The 24126-nt window shown below is 41.0% G+C and overlaps 1 protein-coding gene across 22 annotated transcripts in view; it reads right to left on the bottom strand.

Moving 5' to 3' along the window:
- nbeaa (neurobeachin a) overlaps positions 1-24126 on the bottom strand; it is a 94701-nt gene that overhangs the window by 16645 nt on the left and 53930 nt on the right. For 4 of the 22 annotated variants that reach the window (XM_038708794.1, XM_038708797.1, XM_038708798.1 and 1 more), the window contains exons 14-38: positions 19190-19269; positions 18767-18829; positions 18326-18423; positions 17347-17439; positions 15618-15726; positions 14747-14828; positions 14353-14476; positions 14048-14240; positions 12296-12976; positions 11675-12124; positions 10859-11076; positions 10468-10621; positions 9853-9876; positions 9340-9423; positions 8476-8656; positions 7724-7848; positions 7472-7540; positions 7212-7380; positions 6625-6986; positions 5894-6030; positions 4400-4554; positions 3277-3403; positions 2019-2138; positions 820-953; positions 101-162 (exon numbers count right to left, since the gene is read on the bottom strand). In XM_038708794.1, the coding sequence (XP_038564722.1) occupies positions 101-162; positions 820-953; positions 2019-2138; positions 3277-3403; positions 4400-4554; positions 5894-6030; positions 6625-6986; positions 7212-7380; positions 7472-7540; positions 7724-7848; positions 8476-8656; positions 9340-9423; positions 9853-9876; positions 10468-10621; positions 10859-11076; positions 11675-12124; positions 12296-12976; positions 14048-14240; positions 14353-14476; positions 14747-14828; positions 15618-15726; positions 17347-17439; positions 18326-18423; positions 18767-18829; positions 19190-19269 (4094 nt within the window). The remainder of the gene's footprint in view (positions 1-100; positions 163-819; positions 954-2018; positions 2139-3276; positions 3404-4399; positions 4555-5893; positions 6031-6624; positions 6987-7211; positions 7381-7471; positions 7541-7723; positions 7849-8475; positions 8657-9339; positions 9424-9852; positions 9877-10467; positions 10622-10858; positions 11077-11674; positions 12125-12295; positions 12977-14047; positions 14241-14352; positions 14477-14746; positions 14829-15617; positions 15727-17346; positions 17440-18325; positions 18424-18766; positions 18830-19189; positions 19270-24126) is intronic. The other 18 variants (XM_038708806.1, XM_038708808.1, XM_038708809.1 and 15 more) reach the window with 12 other exon arrangements.

Below are 24126 nucleotides of genomic sequence, written 5' to 3'. Positions count from 1 at the left end.
ACAAACTAAGGACTACTTTTTCAGGCTTTGGCAAGATAGATCATATTTATGAGGACAGTAAATAGAGAGACAAAGAGAGGAGAGGTAAGGCGTTACCAACCTGAGAACAGAGCAGCATTACGAGCTCCACCACAGACGTGCTAGACTTCATACACACCAGACCTGCAGCACAGAGACATACAGCACAGTCAGGAGCCTCTCTTTCTCTCTGACACACACACACACACACACACACACACACCACTCCAAGACACAAAAATATCATCAAAGAAGGCACTGTAGTGTCACTGGTTTCTGCTATTGTACATAGTCATCGTACTCAAGTTTATAAAAAAGCATGCCACGGAGAAGACAAGAGCAAACATAAGAGAAGAGAGAAAAAGATGAGGAAAGAGAGAGGAGGGGGAGAGAAGGGGAAGGAGCAGGAAGTGAGGAGAGGGAGAGATCAACATTGAGACAGTGGATCACAAAAACAGGACGCCAGGAAGCAGGTGGGCGGAGGGAGAAATGCGTCACACAATCTATAATACCAGTAGTATTAATGCTCAAACTGATACATAATCCGATTTTTAAAATGCTGGCATTATCTAGCTAGCTCTTGAAAATGTTGCAAAACACTGACTTCATACCTGCTTGGAGAATGAGTGAAGCAGCCAGCTGAAAGACACTCACTCACTCCCTTAACTTCTCACACTCGGTCACTCACTCACATCGGTTTCTCTCGGTCGTTCTCGCATACAAACATGGCGGTGAGGGACAGTGAATGGGGAGACTCCACAGAGAGACGCCAGTTAGAGAAAAAGGAGCCGTGTACAGCACCTGTACCTTCTATGAGCAGTTCCTGCCCATGGCTACCCAGCAGCGTCCTAGACAGGAAGGGGGCAAAGTCCACAAAAATCTCCCTCAGCAGGGGGGCCACCTTCTCTAGAGCGCGCTCCAGCTTGGTGGTGATACTGTGGTGGAAATAAGAGAGAGATATGAAGAGAATAGGAGTGAAGATAAAATAAGCCACATGCAGATGGGGGGAGAAGAGCATGTGAGGGTAAAAACGTGGCGGATATACAGTAGGTGGGAAAGAGAGCAGGGAAAACATGCATATTAGAAATGAACAGAGATAGGTGAAAAGAAGGCAGGAGAGGCACAGGACAAACAACGAAGGGGGAATGCAAGCTGAGAGATGTCAAAGAGAAAGAAATTGAAAAATGTCTGAAATGGACACAGAAGACACAAATAAATGACAGAATCAAAGATGTATGATAATGTGGTAAGCACTGTGCCTGGGTTAGTATTGGTAAGGAAAGGTTGATGGAACTACGGTTGTAAGGCTAATTGCTGAGCTATGTGGGATGAGTGAAGCTGGAAGTGCAAAAACCCGGCCAAAACTGCACTGGAAAATATTGTATATATTGCATCTCGACTTGTAAATGCAACACAGCTTTAGATTAGTGCCTTTGTGTGTGTGCAGGTGAAGATCATGTGCTGATTAAACTACTTTTCTGTTCTATGCTCAGTTAAGAGAAAATGGGGCAGGAAAGAGAGCAAAGCAGACTAAACTATGGAACCATGGATGGCAGTGAAGTGCATGTTCGTGGCTTTATAAGCATGTGATTTTCTGACACAGACCTGGGTCACTAGTGTTTACAAATCCTAATTTTGTTTTAACCTGCTCAGAGAGACATTTGCAAATTTGACATTGGAGGTTAAAACAAGCATTAAGTCGGGTTTCAGCAAACTGTTGCCACAAGTTATTTTGCAAAGACAGTTTGACTCAGGTCTGATGTTAGATGTTAGTGTGAATAAACAGACATGCTAGAAGTGACAGAGTTGACTGTAAATATAAAAGCTGCTGGCCTGAAACAAAAGTGATGCTAACTGTTGAAGCTGTTAGCAAAGCTAGCTAGCTCCCATGGCATTCTGGGAACATTTAGTAGTGACTAGGCGTAGCAGAGGGTGTGTGGTGAAGGTGGGGCTGGGGTGGGGGTGTTGGGATCATGGGGACAGGACGAGTATCTCCTTGCCTAAAACACTGTCCTGCATCTCGGGGAGCTGCCTGGAAGCCTGCCAGAGAGCTAAAAGACTTGAGCTCAGGGGGCGTCTGACCGCTGCGCAGCGCACACTGCGCCACCTCACAATAGGCACTGCAATACAAACCACACACACACACACATACAAACACACATACAGACATGCACACTGATTAAGGAACACATGCACACGCACGCACGCACCCACTCAAATGCGTGTGCACACGTAGCTGCACATATCAGAACAAACCGTCTAACATGTCTAAGGAGAGAGTACAATGACAGAAATGTTACAGTACAAACCGCTACAACGTTCAAAGGAATTAGATATTATTTCTTATTGTGATGCTATTTCTGAATTATTAACAGTCTCATATTGTAGATCATCTAATATTTTATTAAGTGAGTGTCAGATGCCTACACAGAGTATGGAAACACAAGTAAAACACAGATTTATGTTTACGACAATATTATTTACATCTTTTCTAATAAGTACTAATCCATTAAGACTGGTGATATTCTCATACTAGTATATTGTAATTGTAGCATTAAAACACAGTTTCCAAGTCAGAGATGAAGAGCACCATAGTGTAGACTGAGTGAGATGCAGTATGCGTGCATGTGAGCAGAAAGTATGTGCATGTGAGTTACCACAGATAAAGTAGTTTTACTAGCTTTCCAAAGACTATTATTATTAGTTGATATCAGCTTTAAAGAGCAAATATATGAATCAGTCAAGTGTCCTTTTTTTATAGCTTATAAATCAATGTGGAACTTGCATTTATGTGACTTGTGATTTCTAGTCATTTGTCACCCAGCACAACTGTCAAATTAGCATTTTAAGTTTTGTCTTTTGTTTAAAACTTGGTTAATTATTTTAACATGTCAGAACATTTAGTGCAACTACATTGCTCCTGACATTCCTGACAAATTATAATGACTAATATCAGGTATTGTTCAAAACTCAAAAAAGCTTGTGGGTTCATCCCAATTCCAGACGAAACGTGTCTAACTGTGTAATCTGTATAATATCAGTAATGACTGTGAGAATGCACTGCTAGTGAGTCTTTTTGGAAGATGAAGGCCTAAGTGTGATGAGTAAGAGGGACAGGAATGAAGTGGAAAAAGCACCCAAGAAAACAGACAAATCAACATAAAAACAAAAGCAAAAAGGAAGGGGGGGAAAGAAAGAGCGTGAGGAAAGGGAATGGCTGAAGCGATAAAGAAGCTTTATGATTGTGAGAGCTCTGACCTCATATTCTCCATAGTGTCTTCTGGCATGGGTGCAACCGTCTGCACCGCTGGCAGATTCTTACTAGTCGCACCGTTGACAAAGGACGAGGAAGAGGAGGAGGAGGAGGAGGCAGAGTCTGTGGCACCTGGACAGCACAGAAAGAGAGGAGGGAGACTGATGAAAAAGTGTTCTAGTAACATGAATCAAGCGTGACCAAGGCTGGATAATAATAAAGGAAAGCATTCATGTCCCGATCGGCTGCGGCCAAATTCAATTTGGATAGTATTTCACTGGACATGCTGCTGCTTGTCTTCTGGTAATGGCCCCCGTTTTGTGAAAATAGCTTTGCAATCAATATACAGAATCCATTCCAAGGAACAAATCCCTTCCTTGTCCATTATGCACGTATGATACAGTACATATGTCTGAATTGCTTGAATGTTGCTTGAATACAAATCCACTCTTTTATGCTGGATCTGCTGAGTATGATGCAGAAACAGCACTGATCTGCATGTCAGCTGACGTGCATTTGATTCTTTTCTTGTTATCCTAAATGTATTCTTATTGAATTCCATATCTGGGTCAAAGAATATCTAATACATGCTTTTCTCTTTATCTGTTTTTTTTTTTTCCTGCATCAAATATGAGCTTTGTGATAGGTACAAGGTCCAGCATAGGAGAGTTCACCATATTAACTTTCTTGTTAACGGGCAAGATGTCTTACACTCTCTGTGCTTTTTGCAGCTTTAGTTATCTGGATCCTGCCCTTGAAAAAGGGAAAAATGAATCATGAAAGGATCCACTGGTGCTATTGGTTCAGTTTGTTTCCATTCTACTTTTTTCCAGCTGTCAAAGGACAGCAGAGTGAAGCATCAAATAGTTTTTTAAAAAGAGAAGAAATGCAGCACTGCTTCATCGCACAGCCTTTGAATCGCTGGAGGCCTTTCACACAAACACCTTTGTCATACTGACACTGTGTGTGCTGCTTCTCATTAAATGTATGTGGTTAACAACATTTTTATATACAGTCTATGATCCAAAGGTATAGATTTAGGAATTTAATTAATAATAGCATCACAATGACATAGGTGTGGAGAAGATATGTGTTTAGAGGTGCAACATATCTGTGTGTTTCTCTCACCTGTAGTGTTGATCATGCTCTTGGGTGTTGCTGTCGCAGCAGCAAAAATGTTGGGTGTGCTGCCAGCAGTGGCAGCTCCACTAGTGGTGGGAGTGCCCACTGTGTTGACTGACAGGCTACCAGGTGGCGGCTTTTTGACGGGAACCACAACACTCCTGTAACAGATAAGACACAAAGGCATCAGACAAACCTGTGCACACACAGAATATTCTTTATCAAATGCTCCTCAGTGATATCATGTTTCTTTGTGTGACGACATCTGTGAGGAGGAATGTACAGCCTCGGTAGGTACTGAGGTGACAGCAACAGGTATGTGAGAATTTTAACTGTTGGTTTATGCCACTATAATGTTAGCGAGAGCAGCTAAAAGCGTTACACAGTTGTTTAACCTTCTGAAGTCAAACTTGTTCAAAATTATAAAAATTCTTTGGAAAGTGTCAAATGTTATTGTGTGTTAAGATGTCAGTAGCGTATCTCCCAAGTCAGAAACGTATTATAATATGGAGATGTTAATATTATTCATATATGCATTTATCAATATTATGTAGCACAATAAAATCTAATTTAATTCCTAACATGCCAACATTACAAGCTTGTAGCTCATATCTTCAAATCGTGAGCATTTACATTTCTAAAGTACAGGTTATACACCAGAGATTGTATAGAAGAACTAACATTTATTTAAAACACTGTGGCCTGTTGGATAAGATGTATCAGATACATTAGGTTTTGCAGATGAATATAGAGCCATCCATGATCTATTATGCACAACCTTCAATCAATAACTTAGCTCTCAAGGATCACGGATGCTTAAGTGATGCACAGCAGAAGCAGGTCATCTCTCAGAGGAGAGTCTATATGTTAACAGTTTGGACAAGAGAGGAAAACTTGAACCTCCATTCAGACTTTGTTTATGTCCTGTCATGCCCAACGACTTCATTATTCAGCGGCAATATCTCTCTCAACATAACTTTTGTCTGATGGTGTCTAAAATCAATGTCAAAAATGGGAAGAAAAAAATCACGCAATCTCAATCATGTTTTATTATCATGGTGTCATTGCTATTAAAAACTAATTATTGTTATTCTGTTTTTATAATGAATTCTCAAACTGAACGTGTCTTAGATAAAAAGTGCACAGTAAATGTACTACTAACAATCCATTGTGTTGAATCGGCATTTTTGTGCATTTTTGGAGTTTCATTACAAAAGAAAATCAATATGACTGCTGGCAAGTAAAGCACATTATGTATGCTTGTAAATGTTACCATCCAAAGAGCATTGTTCAAAGGACAGAGTCATTTTATAACCAATAATCAATTGATGCATTTCTTTGTCCATTGTTTTTAAAGTTACGTACAGCAATTTGACAAATAGCAGCAAAGTAATACGCATCTGCAAAAGATGAGTATTGGCTGGAAACATTGATTCAGTGCTGGATGTGCCAGACTGTCAGTCTTTCTGCCTCTTGTAGGTGACAGTAAGTGGGACTGACCTGTCGAAGGAGTGGAACTGCATGGGCAGCATAGGGTGTGTCTTCAGGGCAGGGTCTGGGTGATAGGGCGTCGGGCCAGACTCCTGTCCCAACTCTCCGCCATCAACCGGAGCCGCCACCAAGCTCTTCAGGATCTCCTGCATTTCAGAGAGAAGAACCCATCTGGTGACTACAGGACACGAGCTGCTGAAGCTGTGGGGAGTTTAATGGCTTGACGTATTCTTGGCTGTTCTTCAACATCTAAATTGGTTTTAATATTTCTCACGTTACAAAACAATTATTATAATGGCTTTTAACAAAATCTAACATAGAGAAAACTAAACTTAAAGCTTTTTTTCCCCAGCAGAAAACTATGCATGTATACGAGTAATAAAAGTTGTTTAATGGATACATAACCTTATACAACCTCAGTCAAAGGAGCATTTATGGAATTAAATCCATCTCAGGGGTTCCAAAAATAAAAATATAGATTTGGTATGATCATCGAAACCATATTTGAAAGTGATAGGATGCACAGGATCTCAATAGGCATTTCCTGACCCCATTGGGCCACATTTATCATCTTTATGAATAGAAATACATATACATTTTCTTATTAAAACATACTACATATTGGATGCAGAAAGAAATACAATCCAAGAGATTTTAAGATGCATTTTATGTTTTTCTCAACAAATTTAGACATATCTGGATAAAAGCAACCAGGCTCTGAATGGGTCACACAGACTCACCTTGACATTGATGCCTTTGTTTGTTTGGCTTATGCTGGAGATGGACGAAGGCGGGACTTGGCTGGAGTTGGAACTGGGGTTGTGGGGAGAATCCAGAAGGCTCTCCTGTGACCTCCTAACGTCTGATGACAGACTACACAACAGATCTGTGCCTCCTCCCACTCCTCCCCCTTCCATGTCTCTGTCTGTCTCTCGCCCCACCAGGCCGAGGCCGAGCCCCAGACCCATCTCTGAGCCATTCAGGGACCCGGCCACGTGGCCCTCCTCGCCGATGCCCGAGTCTGTGTGGGGGATGCCGGCCTGGGGAGAGTCATCCACGGGGGTGGGGGTCTGTTTGTCAGAGAAGGCTGTGGATGGGTGCTCTGGAGAAGAAATAAAGGAAGAATTGTGATTTTATGAGGATAAACAGTGATATAATTATTACAAAAAAAATTTATTTTATTTTTTAAATGCATTGTCAAGACATTCCACAACATCTTGTCTGTTGCTTGTAAGCTTTTATTTCTCTGTCAAGTAATACTCTTCTCTCTTCCACTAGTCCCATTTTGTTGAGAGCATATTGCAGCAAAAGAAAAAAACTGAATCACCTGTACTGGTTGGGGAGTTAATCTCGTGGCGGATGCTTCTCCCTGATAAGCTGGTGGACCTGCCAATCTCTCGCTGGGGTTCCAAAATATCCCGGTACTTAGATACCATGAGAACTGAGATAAAGTAGACGACTGCCAGCGCCAGAAACTGAGCCTGCTTACTGTCATCCTACAGCAAATTAACACATACACATTTATTCAGTAAAAACAACACTCAAATATCTATATAGGTGTGTTTTCTCACACGCACACACGCTTACCACATCTCTGAAAACTACAGCTCGAAGACGATTGATGTCTACATCCTGCAGGAGTCTGTCAGGATCCTGCTAAATATGGAAGACAGAATGTCAAATGTGGTGTGTCATGCATATGAATGTTTCTGTGTCAGATTTTAAGTGTTTAAGTGAGCAGGATTGCATTTGATTCATGTGTGTGTGTGTGTGTGTGTGTGTGTGTGTGTGTGTGTGTGTGTGTGTGTGTGTGTGTGTGTGTGTGTGTTTGTGTGGTACCTTGCTGGTGGTGGAGGCACTGTGGAGGCTGTCCTGTGACTTGCTGCTGGTTAAGGAGGACTTGCAGCTCCGATCTCTCTGTCTCTGTCTGCACTCCAGACAGTTCCTCACTGCCACGCAACATACTGATGGACACAAAGATGTGGGAATGTAACCTGTAAGTGGGGCTTTTTACATGTCAGAGGACTTCTTTTTTTTAAATTAATTTTTTTAGAAAAAGTGGTTATAAATCCTGCAGATTCTTTTTTTTGGCTCATTTGTGTAAATGTGTTTGTTTTAAGACTATTTACATTAGATCCAAGACCAATAACCACAATATGAACACGCAATATGAATCAATTACTCAATCAAAGCCCTGTTTTAGACTGGCACGTCCCTCACAATGATAATGAAATACGATACATTTCGAGTGAATGTTTACATCTTTTGCAATATACACCTATTATAGGTTGCCTTAAATACCATTTTTCATCTGAGGGGAATATATTTTATTCAACAGTAGTGCTGACTCAAATAGTTCATTAATCGATTAGTTGTAGCTTGAGGATTTCACCTTACATTTTGGGTAATTGGGATGGGCATTTTGTTGCTATTTTCTTACAGGCCGACCGATTAATCGAAAGAATAATCACCAGATGAATCGTAATGAAAATGAAGCCCTACTCAACAAGGCCATAAAGCGGTGTGACAGTCTAACTCCATAGTCAAAATGGTTTTTAAAATGTGGTTAAATACATCGCACTTGCACACACCCAGGCGGAGGCATTGCCTCATCAGCCCTCCTGACGACATGTTCTTCTCTGCTTCAATCTCGCTGAAGTTGAGAGAGCTGGCAAACACCAGTACGTCCACCATGGCCATGAGACGAGAAAGGAAGGTGACTGCTGTCTCTGAGGACATGCCCTGTGTTGCCTCGATGTTCTCCAACTCCGTCTGAGAAAAAGGGAGGAAAAACACAAACATGTTTGCCAGTTATTCCATGAAAAACTCACCCTCACTGGTTTTAGAAAGTCGATGAAAAACTGCAGTATCCTCTTTTTTTAAACAACAGAAGTAACCTTTAAAAAACTTATGCAGTCTTAAGTGAGCATGACAGCAATAGTCATGGCTGGTTGTACAGACAACCTTGAGTATCATGCTGATTACGTGAAATACATAGTACTATGATAAAATCTGGCAACATGAGGTGTTCTACAAAACACATAGGAAGTACAGCGTGATGACACACAGGTAGAGGTAACAGTGGGATTGTGACAGTAGCAGTGAACAGACAGGTAAAGCTAGTCTAGAATATATTTAATAAAAATTTAAATAAGGTCCCTTTATGTCCACAATAACCTAACTATTTAATAAGTTATTTTGAATATAAATCTGAAGGCAGCATAGCAGGGGTTAAAACTTGCAATCAAACCAAGTGTGTGGTTTGCGGTGTCTGCTTCAGTAAGCAGGATGTGCAGGGCTGCGGAGCATCAACAGTGCAAGCATCTGGAGGCTCATCAGAGCAAGTGAGCATGGACATTTGGGGGATAACAGACACACAAGGTGAGGACAGAAGGGCTTGGGTTGGTGCTCTTAGCTCTTCTTGTAATGGTAGGAGACTCAGGCTCTTTACGCACCTCTCCCCCTGCGCCTCCTCCCCCAGGAACAGGGGTCACCTCCTCTCCCTTTGACCCCCTCTGGGGTCCGGCTCCTCCTGCCTTCTTTAGTGTTGATACAAATGGGACAGTCTTAGCAGATGCAACCCCCAAGGATTTTTGGAAAACTCTCATGCTTTTTCTCTCATCAAATATGCTCAATACTCTATTTCCACCTCCTGGCCTTTTAGTGTAGTCTATCCCCCTTATTTGTATAATATTCTAACAATGTTAGAACATTATGCAAAATGCATCTAGTTCAATATATCTAGTTCATTTAACTTTAAGAACTAGATACACTGAGGCAGAGAGATCAATGCATACCCACAATATATACAAACAGTATAAGAGAGGGTACTGATTAACAGCAAAGGAGCACAACAAATAGAAACACTATGGATGTAAGACAAGCAATGCTAAGTGTCAGTCACAATGGTAAATAAACCAGAACAAAGTATTAGTAGAATAAAAAGAGAGGAAGGAACTGCAACTTACAGTGTTGGCACTACTCTTAGAACTCTGCACATGCAAAAACAGACAAAAACAGAGACGAAAAAGACAAGAAAGTACACAGAGTACATGTAACACAGAGAGGAAAAGAAAAAAGTAAGATAATTAAAATAAATAGATTATCAAGCTGTCAAATTAAATAAATTGTTAATTAAAAAGGATTGGAACAAATATCAAATAAAGGTTAAAATACTGTGCAAGAAGTGTTAAGATTGACATTTAAGTTTATGGAGATACAGATGAGAGGAATCCAGAAAATGTATAATAATAATAATTAGTTTACCCATTTTTAAATTCAAAGCCAAACTAAACAGATTTGCAAATATAAAATTCAACCTTTAAGGCTTATGATGTCATTTTTAATCTATGTGTGATTTTATTGGTTAAAAAAAAAAGCTTAAAAAAGCTACTAGACATAAGAAATTCTTTAACCTATTTAATCACACAAGATCAACGCTGCCCTGAGCATGGGGGTAATCAGGATACGCAGGCCCTTCAAAGTCTGTGTTTGGCGCTAATGCCTGAGTTACAGGCCTATGTAGCAGACGTTGACCTGCAGTTTTCCCTCCTACCACAGAGGGGTGGAGTAGAGCCACTTACAGAAGGGGAGGTGGCAGCAGACAGGAGAGGCAGGATGCCTCCACAGGCAATGATGATGTTGTCCACCATCTGAGAAATGAGGTGGATTGTGTTGTGGACGAAGATGATGTTCTCATTGCTGTTCACAAAATCCATCACTGACTTGGTGGAGTGGCTGAAATGGAAAAGAAGAGTTGGACGAACAACAGAAAGACATCATAGGTATCATATCTTAGTATAAGAGCTAGTAGTATTAGCTTATAGCATTTTATTATCTTGTTATTACAGTAACAAATCAGAGGGTTGTCCCAAACTACAGCTAAAGGTTTGTTCAAAGTGACAGCCTCTTAAACCAACCTAAATTGTTGCCTGATTTGCAAGAGGTGCACACATCTCAAACACCCTGACTCACCTCCTCCACACGTGCACGTCAGTCTCCAGGGCGAACAGCAGGTCAGTGAGCAACCTCTGGTGCATTGGAGACCACTTGAATTCTGGGATGCGGAACATGGTCGTGCGCGGGCCGGGGCTGAACTGCCGGCGCTGTTCCTCCGTCATGGGCATGCCCCTGAAACCAAGATCAACGCGTAGGTCCCGCTCCAACTGAGCTGCAGTGCGACCATGTAGGGCCTGCAACAAGGGGGTTATGAAATTCAATTTCATAAGAGAGAACACAGAAGACTCTCTGGGGCCTCTTACTCTGTATTCACTGAGCTATTAGGGAAACTTAGTTCATGTGTGGGTGGTAGATATATTGTCTGAGCTTCTTATGCTAATCAACACACACAGACAATCACATTGGGGCTGCAGTGGCCTAAAGAAGGCTGGTGACTAAAGGTTCACTGGTTAAATGCCTGAACTGGAGGGATTTATCTAGGTCTGGGTCTAAAGAGCACTTCCCCCTTCAACCTTACCACCACCGAGGTGCTCATGACCAAGGCCCACTTTACTGGATAGTGGATTTAGTGAATTTGTTTCAGGAAGTTCCAATTTGCAAGTACAAAATAATTACAAGTTACAGCCTCTTAAATTTACCCAGGCCTGTTAGATTTCAGTAACAGGAAAAAAGGATCCAATAATGATGCTTGGAGAATGTTTTGTAGTTATCATGAGGATGATACAGTATATACTTGTGTACTATTATCTTCAAATGTATTGATCATGTAATTATCACATGCAAGAGAAAATAAATGTCACTCTTCAGACGCAAGTGCACACAAAAACACACCTGAGTGGTTGCAGTCGTTTGGATCTTCTTTGTGTCCTTGTCTTTCCCGTCATCTGACCTCTCTGTATCAGAGGTGGTGCTGGCTGTGTCTCCCCCAGTCTTAAGCCCCGCAGCCTCTCCCTCTGCCCCGGACGTGCCCTGTCCATCTGGGAAATCTGGTCGAGAGGCTCCCTGGATCTGGGTTTGGCTCTCAGCCTCGGCGATGGAGCTGATGTCAGCGAGAGGGCTCTGGATGTTGAAGGGCCCATCCTCTGGAAGTTCCCCAGCAGCATGACTCTGGGTCTGTGTTAAATCAGAGCCGCAGCTAGTCATGTGGGCCAGCAGGCTGAGGTCATCACTGGCGCTGGTGGTGGAGTGAGCTGGGACTGGACCGGATGGAGTGGGCTGGTCTGGACTTGGTAGTACAAGAGGGTCTGTGGCTGCCAGAGCTGGAAGCAGCTTCTCATCAACCTGGAAGAGATAAATGGGGTGATAAAGAATAAAAGAACATTAAGACAGCAACAACATATTTTTTTTCATTTGAGAAAGTAGAAAGACTAAGAAGGACAGAAAGCAGCAGAGCTGCAACTGTGACTAATTGGTGGTATAATATTCCACAATAATCTTCATATAACATCGTACCTTGCTGAAGAGAAATCCGTTGTTGCTCGGGACACTGTCCTTCTCGTCAGCCAATGTGATGAGTGGACCCATGTTCCCATCATCCTCCAGGTTGACTCCTGAAAGCCCCAAGCTTGACCCAATCCCAACCCTTGAGCCTGATGTGTCATCTTTAGGCGTCAGATTCCCATTTAAGTTCTGAACTACAGCGCAGTAAGCACTGTCCAGGAGAGAATCCACCTCTACCAGAGGTCCGTTTTCTATTCCTCCCCCACCTCCTCCACCTCCACTAAGGCCCTCTGGAGACAAGTCCAAGTCATCCAGCTTCACTTCTGTGGCCTCTACCTTCTCTGCTTTAATATCAACCAGCAGGTCGTGGACCTCCACCCTCACCCCTGGACCAGCGCTCTGCTCCCCGGGCGTCAGGGCTTCTCCATTGGGTCGCTTCACAGCGCCTTCAGCGAGGAGGTTGCGCGAGTCTCCGCCCGCCCCCTCGCTGTACTCTGCCTCACTCTCAGGTGTCTGTGTCTGGGAGTTGTCGTCAATCTCCAGGTTGCCGTTGACAACAGGGGCGGGAGTGGCGGAAAGCCCAGAGATGGTGGACACAGAGCCTTTCTTCCCCTTCTTCATGTTTTCCTCCTCCTGACGCTGGTACTCTTCGTACATCTTTGCCAAGTACTCTTTATGGGCTTCGTAGGTCACCTGAGACAAATGGAGGGAATATAATTGGTTAAGTGATCAAAACAAAAGCACTGACAACAGTTAACCTTGGCATCAATAACTTCTCCACCAGGTAGTTCTTATGGGACTCATAGATCATCTATACCAACAGTCGGATGGATAAAACTGGGACACCAGCCTAACGCAGCTATTAGACAGTCCCCCACACTTTTGCCCTGCCATGAGAAAATGTGGGAGATCTATGATCTATGATGAATCATACGTCAGCAGGATACCACTTCAGGTCAATTATGATTAACAATGGTCTGTATGTACAATTATTCAATACGTTTTTTTCCCAGCCTTAAAGAAAGCACCACTGAAAATATCACTACTTTCTAATCAATATCATCCGCATTATGTGTTCATTTCTGTTGCAGCAGATTTTAACTAAAGCTGTTTTGGTAAAGCAAATATTCAATAAGGATCTCTTGTCTCAGCTTCAGCCACATTTTAAAAACAATAAGTGCCCCCCCATTCAACTTTACCAGCTTATATATACAGTATATCATTGATGAATAATCTACGCTCATCAAGGGAACAAATTTTTGATCTTGTCATTGTGTCAACCTTCCGTTTCTCCATCTACTTGTTTCTCCTTCTACTTCTGCAGGATTTACTCATATCTCAAACTGCCTTTCAACAACTCAAACCAGTCTGTAATTTTGCACTAAGCTGTAAGTCTCTCATGATTCATGGAGATAGTGACTGCAACAGCGGGAGAAGCTTGGGCTTTCTGGTCAAGCAAAAATGATAGCACTTAAAAATGCCAAATGTAAAGTGGCTGCATGACATTCGAATCAATAAGGCCCCTCTTGATGTTGGAATTGTGGAATCTCTTCATTAATGGATAACTTTGAGTGCAGATTGTAAGTGCAAAATGGTATATATATATAATATAAATCGAAGCAATCGGTCTTTGATTCTTAAACTAAAATCTAATATTTTTTGTGTATAAATTATACTTTATCTAAGAGTCTAAGAGAAGTAAGGCAAACTGCTGTACACTAGAAAGAGCTATTTTTTTAAGACAGGTGCATATCCCACTCTCACCTTGGAATGCGCGATGGACAGGGTGTCAACCCAGACCCTCCATCCTCCCCATTCGTATTTGATCGCATGGTAGAGCAGGATCCTAAAGATGTTGTACACCATCTCAGTTATTTTCTGCTCCTCTGGGTTCTTGGGGTTGATGTAGCCGAGGGAAAACATCCAGTCCTGCCACACAGAGCACTGCAGCAAGCAGCTGGTAAACAATACAGATGCTATATGTAAGTTGGGCTGCAGCATGAGCTTAATATCAGAAAATATACCATGCAGTTGAATAAATGCAAGGATAGTCATTTGTGTGGTCTTACCGCCGGTTTTCGCGGCTGTTACTGAAGAGTTTTATCATGTCGGAAAGAAAGAGTCTCCTGACTTCCATCAGCTCAGCACTGGGAGAAGAGTTCTTCAGCAGGGTGGCCACTACCTTTAGAATCACTGGGTGGGTGGCAATAATTGGGTAATGCAGAGGCAAAGGGGAGGAAGAAGGAGAGAGTAGAAGAAACAAATATATAAAAAGTATTTTGAATGAGAGAGAAAAATGTGAGGTGCGGGAGAATGCGAGGCAGATCAATAAGTTGGAGATGGCAGCAGTCTGAATTCAGGCTTTGTTGTTTGTTTACTAGCATTAAAACAACACTGCATTATTGGCAGAACAAAGAACACGGAGAGACAGACATATGCAGGCTACAGTGTATTTTCACTTACTGGGATTCTGAATCTTGACAGTGGAGTCGGGCTCGGGGTGTGGTTTGTGAACCACCTGAGTGCAGACTTGCTCTGTCAGAATCTGCACGGACAGAAGATTAAAAGCAGTCATTTAATGCCATGACAATCACTTTAATCCTGACAACTCAGAACGGACCTAGTTCAGACTGCTGTTTTTGTTCAGTGTGAACAGTGCAAATCACATGGAATCTGATCTTTTCAACTCTGATTTGGACCACTTTCATATGTGGTCCTAAATCAGATACAGGTCTTGTGTTTTTGCAATGTGGTATTGGAATTTATGAAGCATCACTCTAGATCGACATTTGTCACAGTTCTGCGCTGGCAGGAGTCACTCTGTGAATACAGAGAGAGGGATGGAGTGAGGTGCTGACAGATGTAGTTAAAAGTAGCCCCTTGACATCCTGTTCTCCAATCTGTTTCTGCGAAGCCATTCACGTCACAGTCCCACCCTCCTGGCTCCGATTCCGCATACATTCACACTTCCGTACAGAAGTAGAAGACATTGCTCCACAAAAAGCCATAATTAAAAATGTCACTCTCTTTCTCCTCATCCTAGTTATCATCTGCTCACAAATTTGCTGGCCTCCACTGCACATCGACTTATAAATGAAACCTGCTTCAGCGACCTCCATGTATGTTTGTACGACAGAGTGTGGCAACGTTGGCAACGTTGGTTATTATTCTTTTTGGGCATGTGGGCCAGTTCAGGACATAACCATTTACTGGAATATGATAATGGCCACATTTATCTGGGTCTGAGCATGAGATGAAACATAATAATAAAACATAAAACAGCATCACTTCGTACATTGCTATAGTTATGCGGTATGTCAAGATAATCACCTACCTCATACAGAGTGTTATATGTTGTGACAGAGACCGTGTTGGTGTGCATCATCAGCCGCTCCCCGAGCAATGTGAACAGACTGTGTGTGTGCATGATCTCTACCTTCCTCCTGCAGGGAAACACACACAGCTTGCCATTCATAAAAGAATTTATGACATAAAAATTGACATTGATTGTCACAGGCCTGATGATGGTCTGATATTGGCAGGCGGCACCATGTGGCCCTGTCAGTTATGATGGGACCAACGAGGGCATGAAATGAATACCAACAAGAGAAATTAACAAGAGACATTAACCGAACAGCAACACTGCAGGAGCCACTGGGGCAACGTTCACATGGCTGCAAATGATTAACTTTGGCTATTAACCTTGCCAGTGGGTGAAAATTGTGTCTCTAAGAGGCTTTTAACTTGAGAGGCTCAGAAATCAGGGTTGACTAACTTTTAAAGCATTTTTTCAAAATTGAATTAAACGAATAATGCTCAAAGCTTCCTGTCTGTAATCAGGTCATTCGAAACGAGAAACAAAGTAAAACTTGAATAATCTCTAATCACATTTTTATTTATATTCATAACAAATCCTTTAGCTCCCGTTATCATGTTTCAATTCGTTTTTCAGCCAGTGTAATGAGTTACAAATTCTATTCTCTTTTACCAGAACAATAATACATTTCACAAAAAAGTGTGAATTTTTTTTGACATACAGCCCCAACCCTCTTCTCTGTTTGAACAAATTAAATGAAAACAGCAATAACAAAATATGTATCTGAGTAAATTTAGAGTAAAAACACACACACACACAGCCTTAAATTAAATTTAAATGCATTTAAAAGGAACTGTCAGGTCCCCCTCAGTTGGTGAATTGTTGTATGTTCTCAAGAAACAGAGTGCTATAAATCCAACAGCTCATTTGTGGTGTGATCCACCTTTGATGCAGTTTTACACCACTTTTAATCAGATGAGTGAGACAATGGGGCTAAATGCATACAATGCAATACCATAAAACAGTCAGTGGCTCTGGAATCATGATTACAGCAGAAACCCTTATTTTTTCAAGCCAATAAATCATCGGATTATCAGTAAATCACTTACTCACACATTTACTTAATTGATCAATTCAATTGATTTAGGCATTTTTTAATTTATTGTATTGTGAAATGTCATTCAGAAGTGTAACTGTTTGGTTGTTTTATCTATCACAATTTTTTTTGATCAAAGTTACATTTCTTCAAGTATGGAAGTGACGTCTAAACTTGTGTGGCTGGAGCAGATGTTGGGTAGGCGGTGGATTGAAGGTGCAGGGCTCAGGTGCAGCCTGGCAGCCTGCTTACATGTCGTGCGGTGAGACGCGCATATGTCACATGGGACGAATAAATCCCCCAGCATTCACTGCTGCTCATCAAGTTTCCACCTCCCTACCAGTGCACACTGTCGAAATGATTATTCCACCTGGACGTGATGATGAGGACATTATCTTTGTGTCCACACACACACACACACACACACACACACACACACACACACACACACACAAACAAACCGTTCTTCTAAGGCTCACTTGGGGCTCTACCGCTGTAGTTTTTACTGCGTGTTTTCTCACTCTTGGACTTAAATGTGTGGCCTCTTAATCAAAGTGTTCCTTTATTTCAGTGATTCGCCATTTACTGAGCACCTAACACCACACAGAGGAATATAGGAGGCAGAAAGCACAGAGACAAAGAGGTACTGACTTGTGACCAAGGTGCTTGAGGAAGTAGCCCAGGACTTTGAGGGCTTGGACCCGGATACTCTCGCTCTTAGAGGCCAGGAGCTTGCAGATCACCCTGTAACACACAGCCAAACTAATTACATGTCAATGAAGGAATTACTCTACCTTCAATAAAGGCTAAAAGTAAAAAAACAAAAAAAAAAACCAGGAGTTGTTTTTTGTGTAGTAAACACCTGCTGCCTGATACTCAGTAGACATCCTCAACATTAGCAACACGTGCACTGACTGAAGCATTTTCTTCAAAGCACATAAAAGTAAAGACAAAATAATGGGAGAACAACAACAACACAGTTTGCTGACTAGCTCTCTGGCGAGAGAAGGTTCACCATGGCAACCGAAAAGACATCAATGTGCAGTTGTGCTTTTGGGGATTTCCAGCACAGTTAGGGGCTGTCTTTGAGAAAGAATGCTGCTTGGTTGAAGCTACGCTTTGTACATGTAAAATTATTACAGGTAATTATTATTATTATTGTAAATTTAAATATAACAATAGCTTAACCCGTATAGTGGAGCATTTACGCTGTGGCTGCGACACAAATCCATTCTGGAAAAGAACTGAGCTCAGACTAATCATATAATAAAGACAGAGAATGTTTTTCTGTACAATTTTATCTGGTACATTTTAAATTCAGCTCTCTCCCTGCTTTTAAAATCATCAATACGGAATATGTAAATTATATATGTATATATATATATATATACACACAACTTATTTGGTCTATTAATACCAAATCATTTATTTGCCTGTATATTTATTGCCTAATGTTGAACTAGATATGTATTTGTTTGGTTATCCGATGTAATAAAAACAGCAAAGGTCTAAACAACAATGTAAACAAAAGGTGTTCAGATAGACAATGATTACAATCATATTTAAGAAGAAGAAAAACCTTTTTGCATCAGATCTGTATATGTGTTTGTGGACATGTGTGCACATTCACCTTATGCCATTTCTCTGGTCAAATGCAGGGATCATGGATGCTGGGTGTTCAGACATAAGAGCCACCAGCAGCTGGAGCACATCGTGGATATTCTCATCCTGAGGGAAGGAAAGCAAAGTTGAACAGGTGAACAAAGGAGGAAGAGGAAGCCCGATGAGACAGACGAGTGGAGGGTTAAGAGGACAAAGAGAGTTGTAGGGGTGGACAAGGAGGGGGATTGCGGAGGAGCAGGTGGTATTTCAGAGCAAGAATAGATATAATTGTTACAGAAGAGTACATTGTGTTCAGTCCATTGTTGTGCCATTTTTCATGCTGTCACAGCGCCGAAGATGACTCACACTCTCGCTCCTTTAAGTGGACCAAAACTCTGGCCTACAAATTATAATGCACATTTTTGCCACCAGCTCTACTCAACCATCTCTTTGTGTCTCTCTCATTTACCTCATGCATGGTCAATAAGTAGTTGAGAATGCTCTGTAGCTCATCCTCCTTCACGCCCCGGTCCTGTGAAAAACAGACATTGACATCTTTCACCAAAACATTCACGATCTTCGATTGTTTGTACATTTTATTAACCTCGGATGACTTCTTTAATTTTGTTCTTGGCTGATGCGTTTTAACCTCTCACACACACACACACACACACACGTGAAGTACAGGAACAAATCAATACGAGCACACACAAGAGCTACAGCGGTTCATTCAGGCTGCTGATCCATAATGCGATTCTCCACACACATTTTAGATTAAGCCAGCGGACCCCAGGAGGGAGAAACACAACAGAGGACGTAATGGAAAAAAAGTGATTTCTTGCAACTTAAACTATGTGATGAACATAACAGGAATCCGTGTCCCTCTCCATACCTTTAGTATGAGTTGTTTGAGGAAGAGAAGCATGAAGGCTCTGAGCGAGATGATCTCCTTCTGGGATGGCCGTGGTCCGTCTAAACAAACGCACATAAACAAAAGAATAATTTCCTGTTAAAAATCCATTTTTATGCACGATAATGATCAGCTAAATATGTCTGTAGCACAGTCTGCGTGAGCCCTGCTGTTTACTGATATTAGGTTTTATTAGGCTTCCTGGAGAGCAGAGAAAAACATGTTAGTACACACACACACACACACACACACACACACACACACACATCTATGATAGATCTGTGAACTGTAAATCACTGTCATTAACACCAGAGGCAATTTGGCAATCTGGATATTTTATAGTTGTACTAATCTAACTGATTACAGCAAAGACATGGCAATTTACAAAAATGTGATTGATGGTTCAAATGATCCAAACCAAACAAGCACTGTAATCCACTATATCTACTTTAACGCTCTGGCACTCGATCAGATGTTTGCTGTGCTGAGCTACAAAGAAATCATCAAGCTAAAAACACAAAAGCATCTGACGCACAACAAAAGCAATTTCTCATGCGGGTCTGATGTCATCGCCCGCTTCTAAAAGGTCTGACGTCTTTTGCCATTCTTGAAGCATTTAGTTTCATTTTGCAGTGGTTTATAACTGCCACAGACCTCCATTAGTGTTAACCATGTGCTCTGAGAGCCACAAAGACATCTTCTACCTGTGAAATGTGTAAGAAGAAAACTGACAACTCAGTTGTTGGCACTGCATTTTCATTCATGTAACTGTATTTCATTCATTTTTGAGGTGTTTAATGTGTGTGGCTGTGATGAATTGGCTCAAAACGGCTGCCAAATAACTAATGGAATATGCTGCCAAATACTCTAAAAGATGAATAGATTCAGACCAAAGCAAGAATGATTTAAGACCCACCGTTTAGAAATAAGGCCATTTTTCCTTTAATGGTCCCAGTGGCCACTACAGCCAGTTCAAGTTGACTTTTTCTTCCCTACTCATTGTCAATCTTCCTCAACTACCTTTCTACAGATGTCATTAACAAGCATTCACAACAGCCTAGACACAATAAACCTCACAAGCTGCCCGTTCTCATCAGTGTTCCACATTCCCAACAGAGGTTTGTTAAGTTTATATGTTAACAATAAACATTTATGATCTTGTGAGCATTTGCACACTTTGCTGAATCAGGATGTTTGGAATCAGGCTTATTTTATGCAAGTCACAAAAGGAGAGTACTGCAACTGTAAACAGTGTTTATTGTAAGCACAATAAAATGCACCTGCATCCTCTCAGAACATTTAAACCAATATCTGACCTGTAGCTGCTTAGCCAGCGGAAGTAAGCTAAGAGAGGAACATAAGACAGAGGATGTGAATGGAAGAATATTCAAAGATTCTCCATATCTTTTGTCAGGCTCTGCTGGCCTTAAATCATACTAGTGTGAAGGTGTTTCAGTCGGTTCACCTGCTCTTCACAAAGCCAAAACATGACACTGGAGCAATCCCTTGTGATCCATCATCCTTATCAGTCAAGCTGGTACATGTTGGCAGACTGGTGACACTCACCATCCATCATGGTTGCGCAGCAGCTCCGTGTCAAACGAGCACATGAATGCACCAGGTGAACGCGTGCGAGTGCAACCCCTCTGTTTTAGGGGTCTTTTGTTAACAGAGGAATCAAGCTTATATTCATTTAAACCGCTTCTCAGGGACAGCTTTAATTATGGACATTTACCTTTTGAAATTAATTTTCTTTCCTCTTGTGCTCCTTTTATCCAAATCTGACTCAACATTTTTTTCCAGTCATTGTGAAAAACTGTTTTATTCCGCCAGATAATGTGAAAAAGCAAAGAGGTTTTTTTAAATTAATAAAAATTATGCATGTTCTATGTCTGTGTGCCTATGTGTGTGCCTGTGTGTGCCTATGTGTGTGTGTGTGTGTGTGTGTGCCTGTGTGTGTGCCTGTGTGTGTGCCTGTGTGTGTGTGTGAGTGTGTGTGTGAGTGTGTGTGTGAGTGTGTGTGTGTGTGTGTGTGAGGGCCCAACTTCAAACACGGGTTGTTTGATCTAAAAATACAGTGAATTTCTACAGTTTTTTGAAGCCTTTTCATTTGTTTGTTGATCCACATTCAGTCTGTGTGTGCTCAAGATTACTTGTACTGGACAAGTAAGATATTTACTATAAAATTTGACACTGATCAAATTACATTATGTGACATTCGATTACAGTATAACATATAAAGAAAATAATAAACAATAGAATAAATAGAATAGAAAATAAATAGAATCAAATGTTTAAAATCCATTAATAAATAAATAAATAAACTTCAGCCTCAATCTTGTTTCACTCAGTGGAAGCCATCACTTTTTTCACTTGTATTACAATTTAGCTGCAGAGTTCAAAAACAGTGATCATTGATAGTGCAAAAGGACTGAGGTGTTTTTATTAGGGAGAGTGCACGCTCTCCCCTTTTCCCCTTTCCCCTAGCAATTTGTAACCAACATTAAATAGATTTATTTGTAAAAACTCGGAGAGGAACTGCGTATTTCTAACTAGAGTCAAAGCAGGTGTAGGACATTGTATATATATATATATATATATATATATATATATACACACACACATACATACACACACACACACACACACACACGCTGTTTATCTGTAGCTTGGATTCAACCGCATTACTTCAGACTGAGGCACAGTTAAATACATTTTTATCCACAAAGCCCTTTATATGTTCAAAACATCTCCTCATCCCTATGCTAATTAATTCCATCAATGCATTTAACACTCTTACAGTATAGTCCGGTACAGACAGACTTCCAAACCACAACTAGCACTTCCTTTAGCTTTGAGCAGCCATTAGTAGTTATGTCTGAGGCTAATTGCTACTGTTATCAGTGGCTCTTCATGGGGCTAAATCCAAGCAGTCAAACAGCAATATCGCCAAACAGAAAGGAAGCCAGACAGCCACTTGATTAGAAATACCAAAAGCTCCCTTGGATCTGCCAATCAAATCTGTCTGTTGCCACGGCAACATGGGATGTGTACTCATCATTGGCAGAGGGTCCCGGGAGAAAGAAGAGGTTGATTAAAGTGAAAGGCCCACTCCGACCTCTCTGTTCTGCTCTGGTGTGTTTGGTAACAGTGGCTGCGGTAACACTGCTCTGTGATGATTTACAAAGGGCAGTGAAAATATCAAATCTGATATGTCGCTGTGTTGAGTTTGGAATACAATGTGTTTTAATTGCAATTCCTTTTCAAATATGGACAAATCATTTACAGTTTTATTTCCAAATATGCTGCTTTCACAGGAGGCACAAAAGGAGCAGTGTTTGTGTTACACAGGCAACACTGTTATTCTTCCACCCACCAGTAAAAAAATAATATGGATTCTCTTTTTCTACAGTGGTCTTATTCACTCCCTTGCTCATAAGCACACAGACAGTGTGTTAAGAGAAGGGAAAATTACCCACTCACGCCCACTAAATGCATGTATGTGTCTGTGTGTAGCATAAACGACTTCTTTCCTGTCATTATCTCCATCCTGAAAGGACGATTAAATCAGTATTGTACGCAATTTAACGACACTGTAATTATTTGACCCAACATTAAATAAATGTGTTCCTGAAAATTTGCATACCTATTCAAAGCCATTAGACCTTCGGTTAGCTATTCAAGTCTTGTTGATTACTGACTTTATGTCCTCATGGGGTTGTTTTTTAGCTGATTTCACAATTTTAAAACCTCTTTAGTTGCTCATCTTAAAAAAAGCTCAAAATAATCACTGCTCATAGGGCAACTGCATATAATTAAAAGTAATTATAATTGAATGCATGTAGCAAGTGGTTCTGTAGAATTAGGGCTGAATAATAATCAAGCCAAAAAATGATTAAGAGAAAGTGTTACTCAAAACTGTGAAAAGGCTTATGGTTGTGAAAGAAAATATTATTTCTATTCAAAAAACACATGTAATCATTTAAAGTTATTACTTTTTTGACCTCTCTAATACTATGGCATAGCGTGCAAATTCATATTGCAAATATCATATGCATTAATCACTGGAAGCCTTCCTCTAGTGATGTCTTAATCAAATCACCTTAATCAAAGGTATGAATATCACGGTCAGTGTTGCCCTGTTTATACCTGGATTAACATGCGTCTTGGGTGATCCAATCACATTTGGACAACTCTGGTGGCTCAGTACTGGAGTGAATGCAGTGAGGATGCTTTGGCCTCCTCAACACCTGGCATTAAAATGCGTTTTGGGTAATTGCAATTGAACGTGCTTAAAGAGTGGTGTTCATTGAATGTGCTCCTGTTTTTTGGTAAACAGTGAACAAAAAGTATTGGTTTGTGAACATGAAGTCGTGCATTGTTGAGTTAAACTCAATATAGTCTACTAAAATAACAGAAAGGAGTAAACATTATGAAGAAAGGTTGCAGAGGGAAACGATGCCAGGCATAACTTTCATTTTCCAGCTGAGCTATTACATCAGTGCACCGCTGAAGAGACAGGAAAAAAATGGGTGTATAATCCAAGGAGGAAAACAAATCACAGTGGAAAGCCGGTCAGAGAAGGTACAGAAAGTTATTGTACAGTCTATGGTTATAGAGCATATTTTGAACCTGCGCTGAGCTGGACAGAGGATCTCAATGTGGACACTGGAGACGCATATTAATACCAGGTCTGATTTCAATGTACAGCAGCAATCAGAGGACATCAGAGGAAAAAATATGATCCAGTTTCACCAAAACCAGTGAATAAAGTCATACAGTTGTGTTTTTGTACAGTACTTAGTGAGGACCAGCCCCCAAAAACACTTTGCTCCGGTGTTGTTTATAATTTTTTTCCCCAACCTAGGTCATTTCTGATAAACAGTAAATGCATCAAATTAAGGCATTTGGCAAACGGA

The sequence above is a fragment of the Micropterus salmoides genome, unplaced genomic scaffold (genome assembly GCF_014851395.1).
Source record: "Micropterus salmoides isolate LMB-PRFRI ecotype aquatic unplaced genomic scaffold, ASM1485139v1 Ms_hic_scaffold_9, whole genome shotgun sequence".
NCBI classification, from domain to species: Eukaryota; Metazoa; Chordata; class Actinopteri; order Centrarchiformes; family Centrarchidae; genus Micropterus; species Micropterus salmoides.
This window is presented reverse-complemented; position numbering and strand designations above follow the sequence as displayed.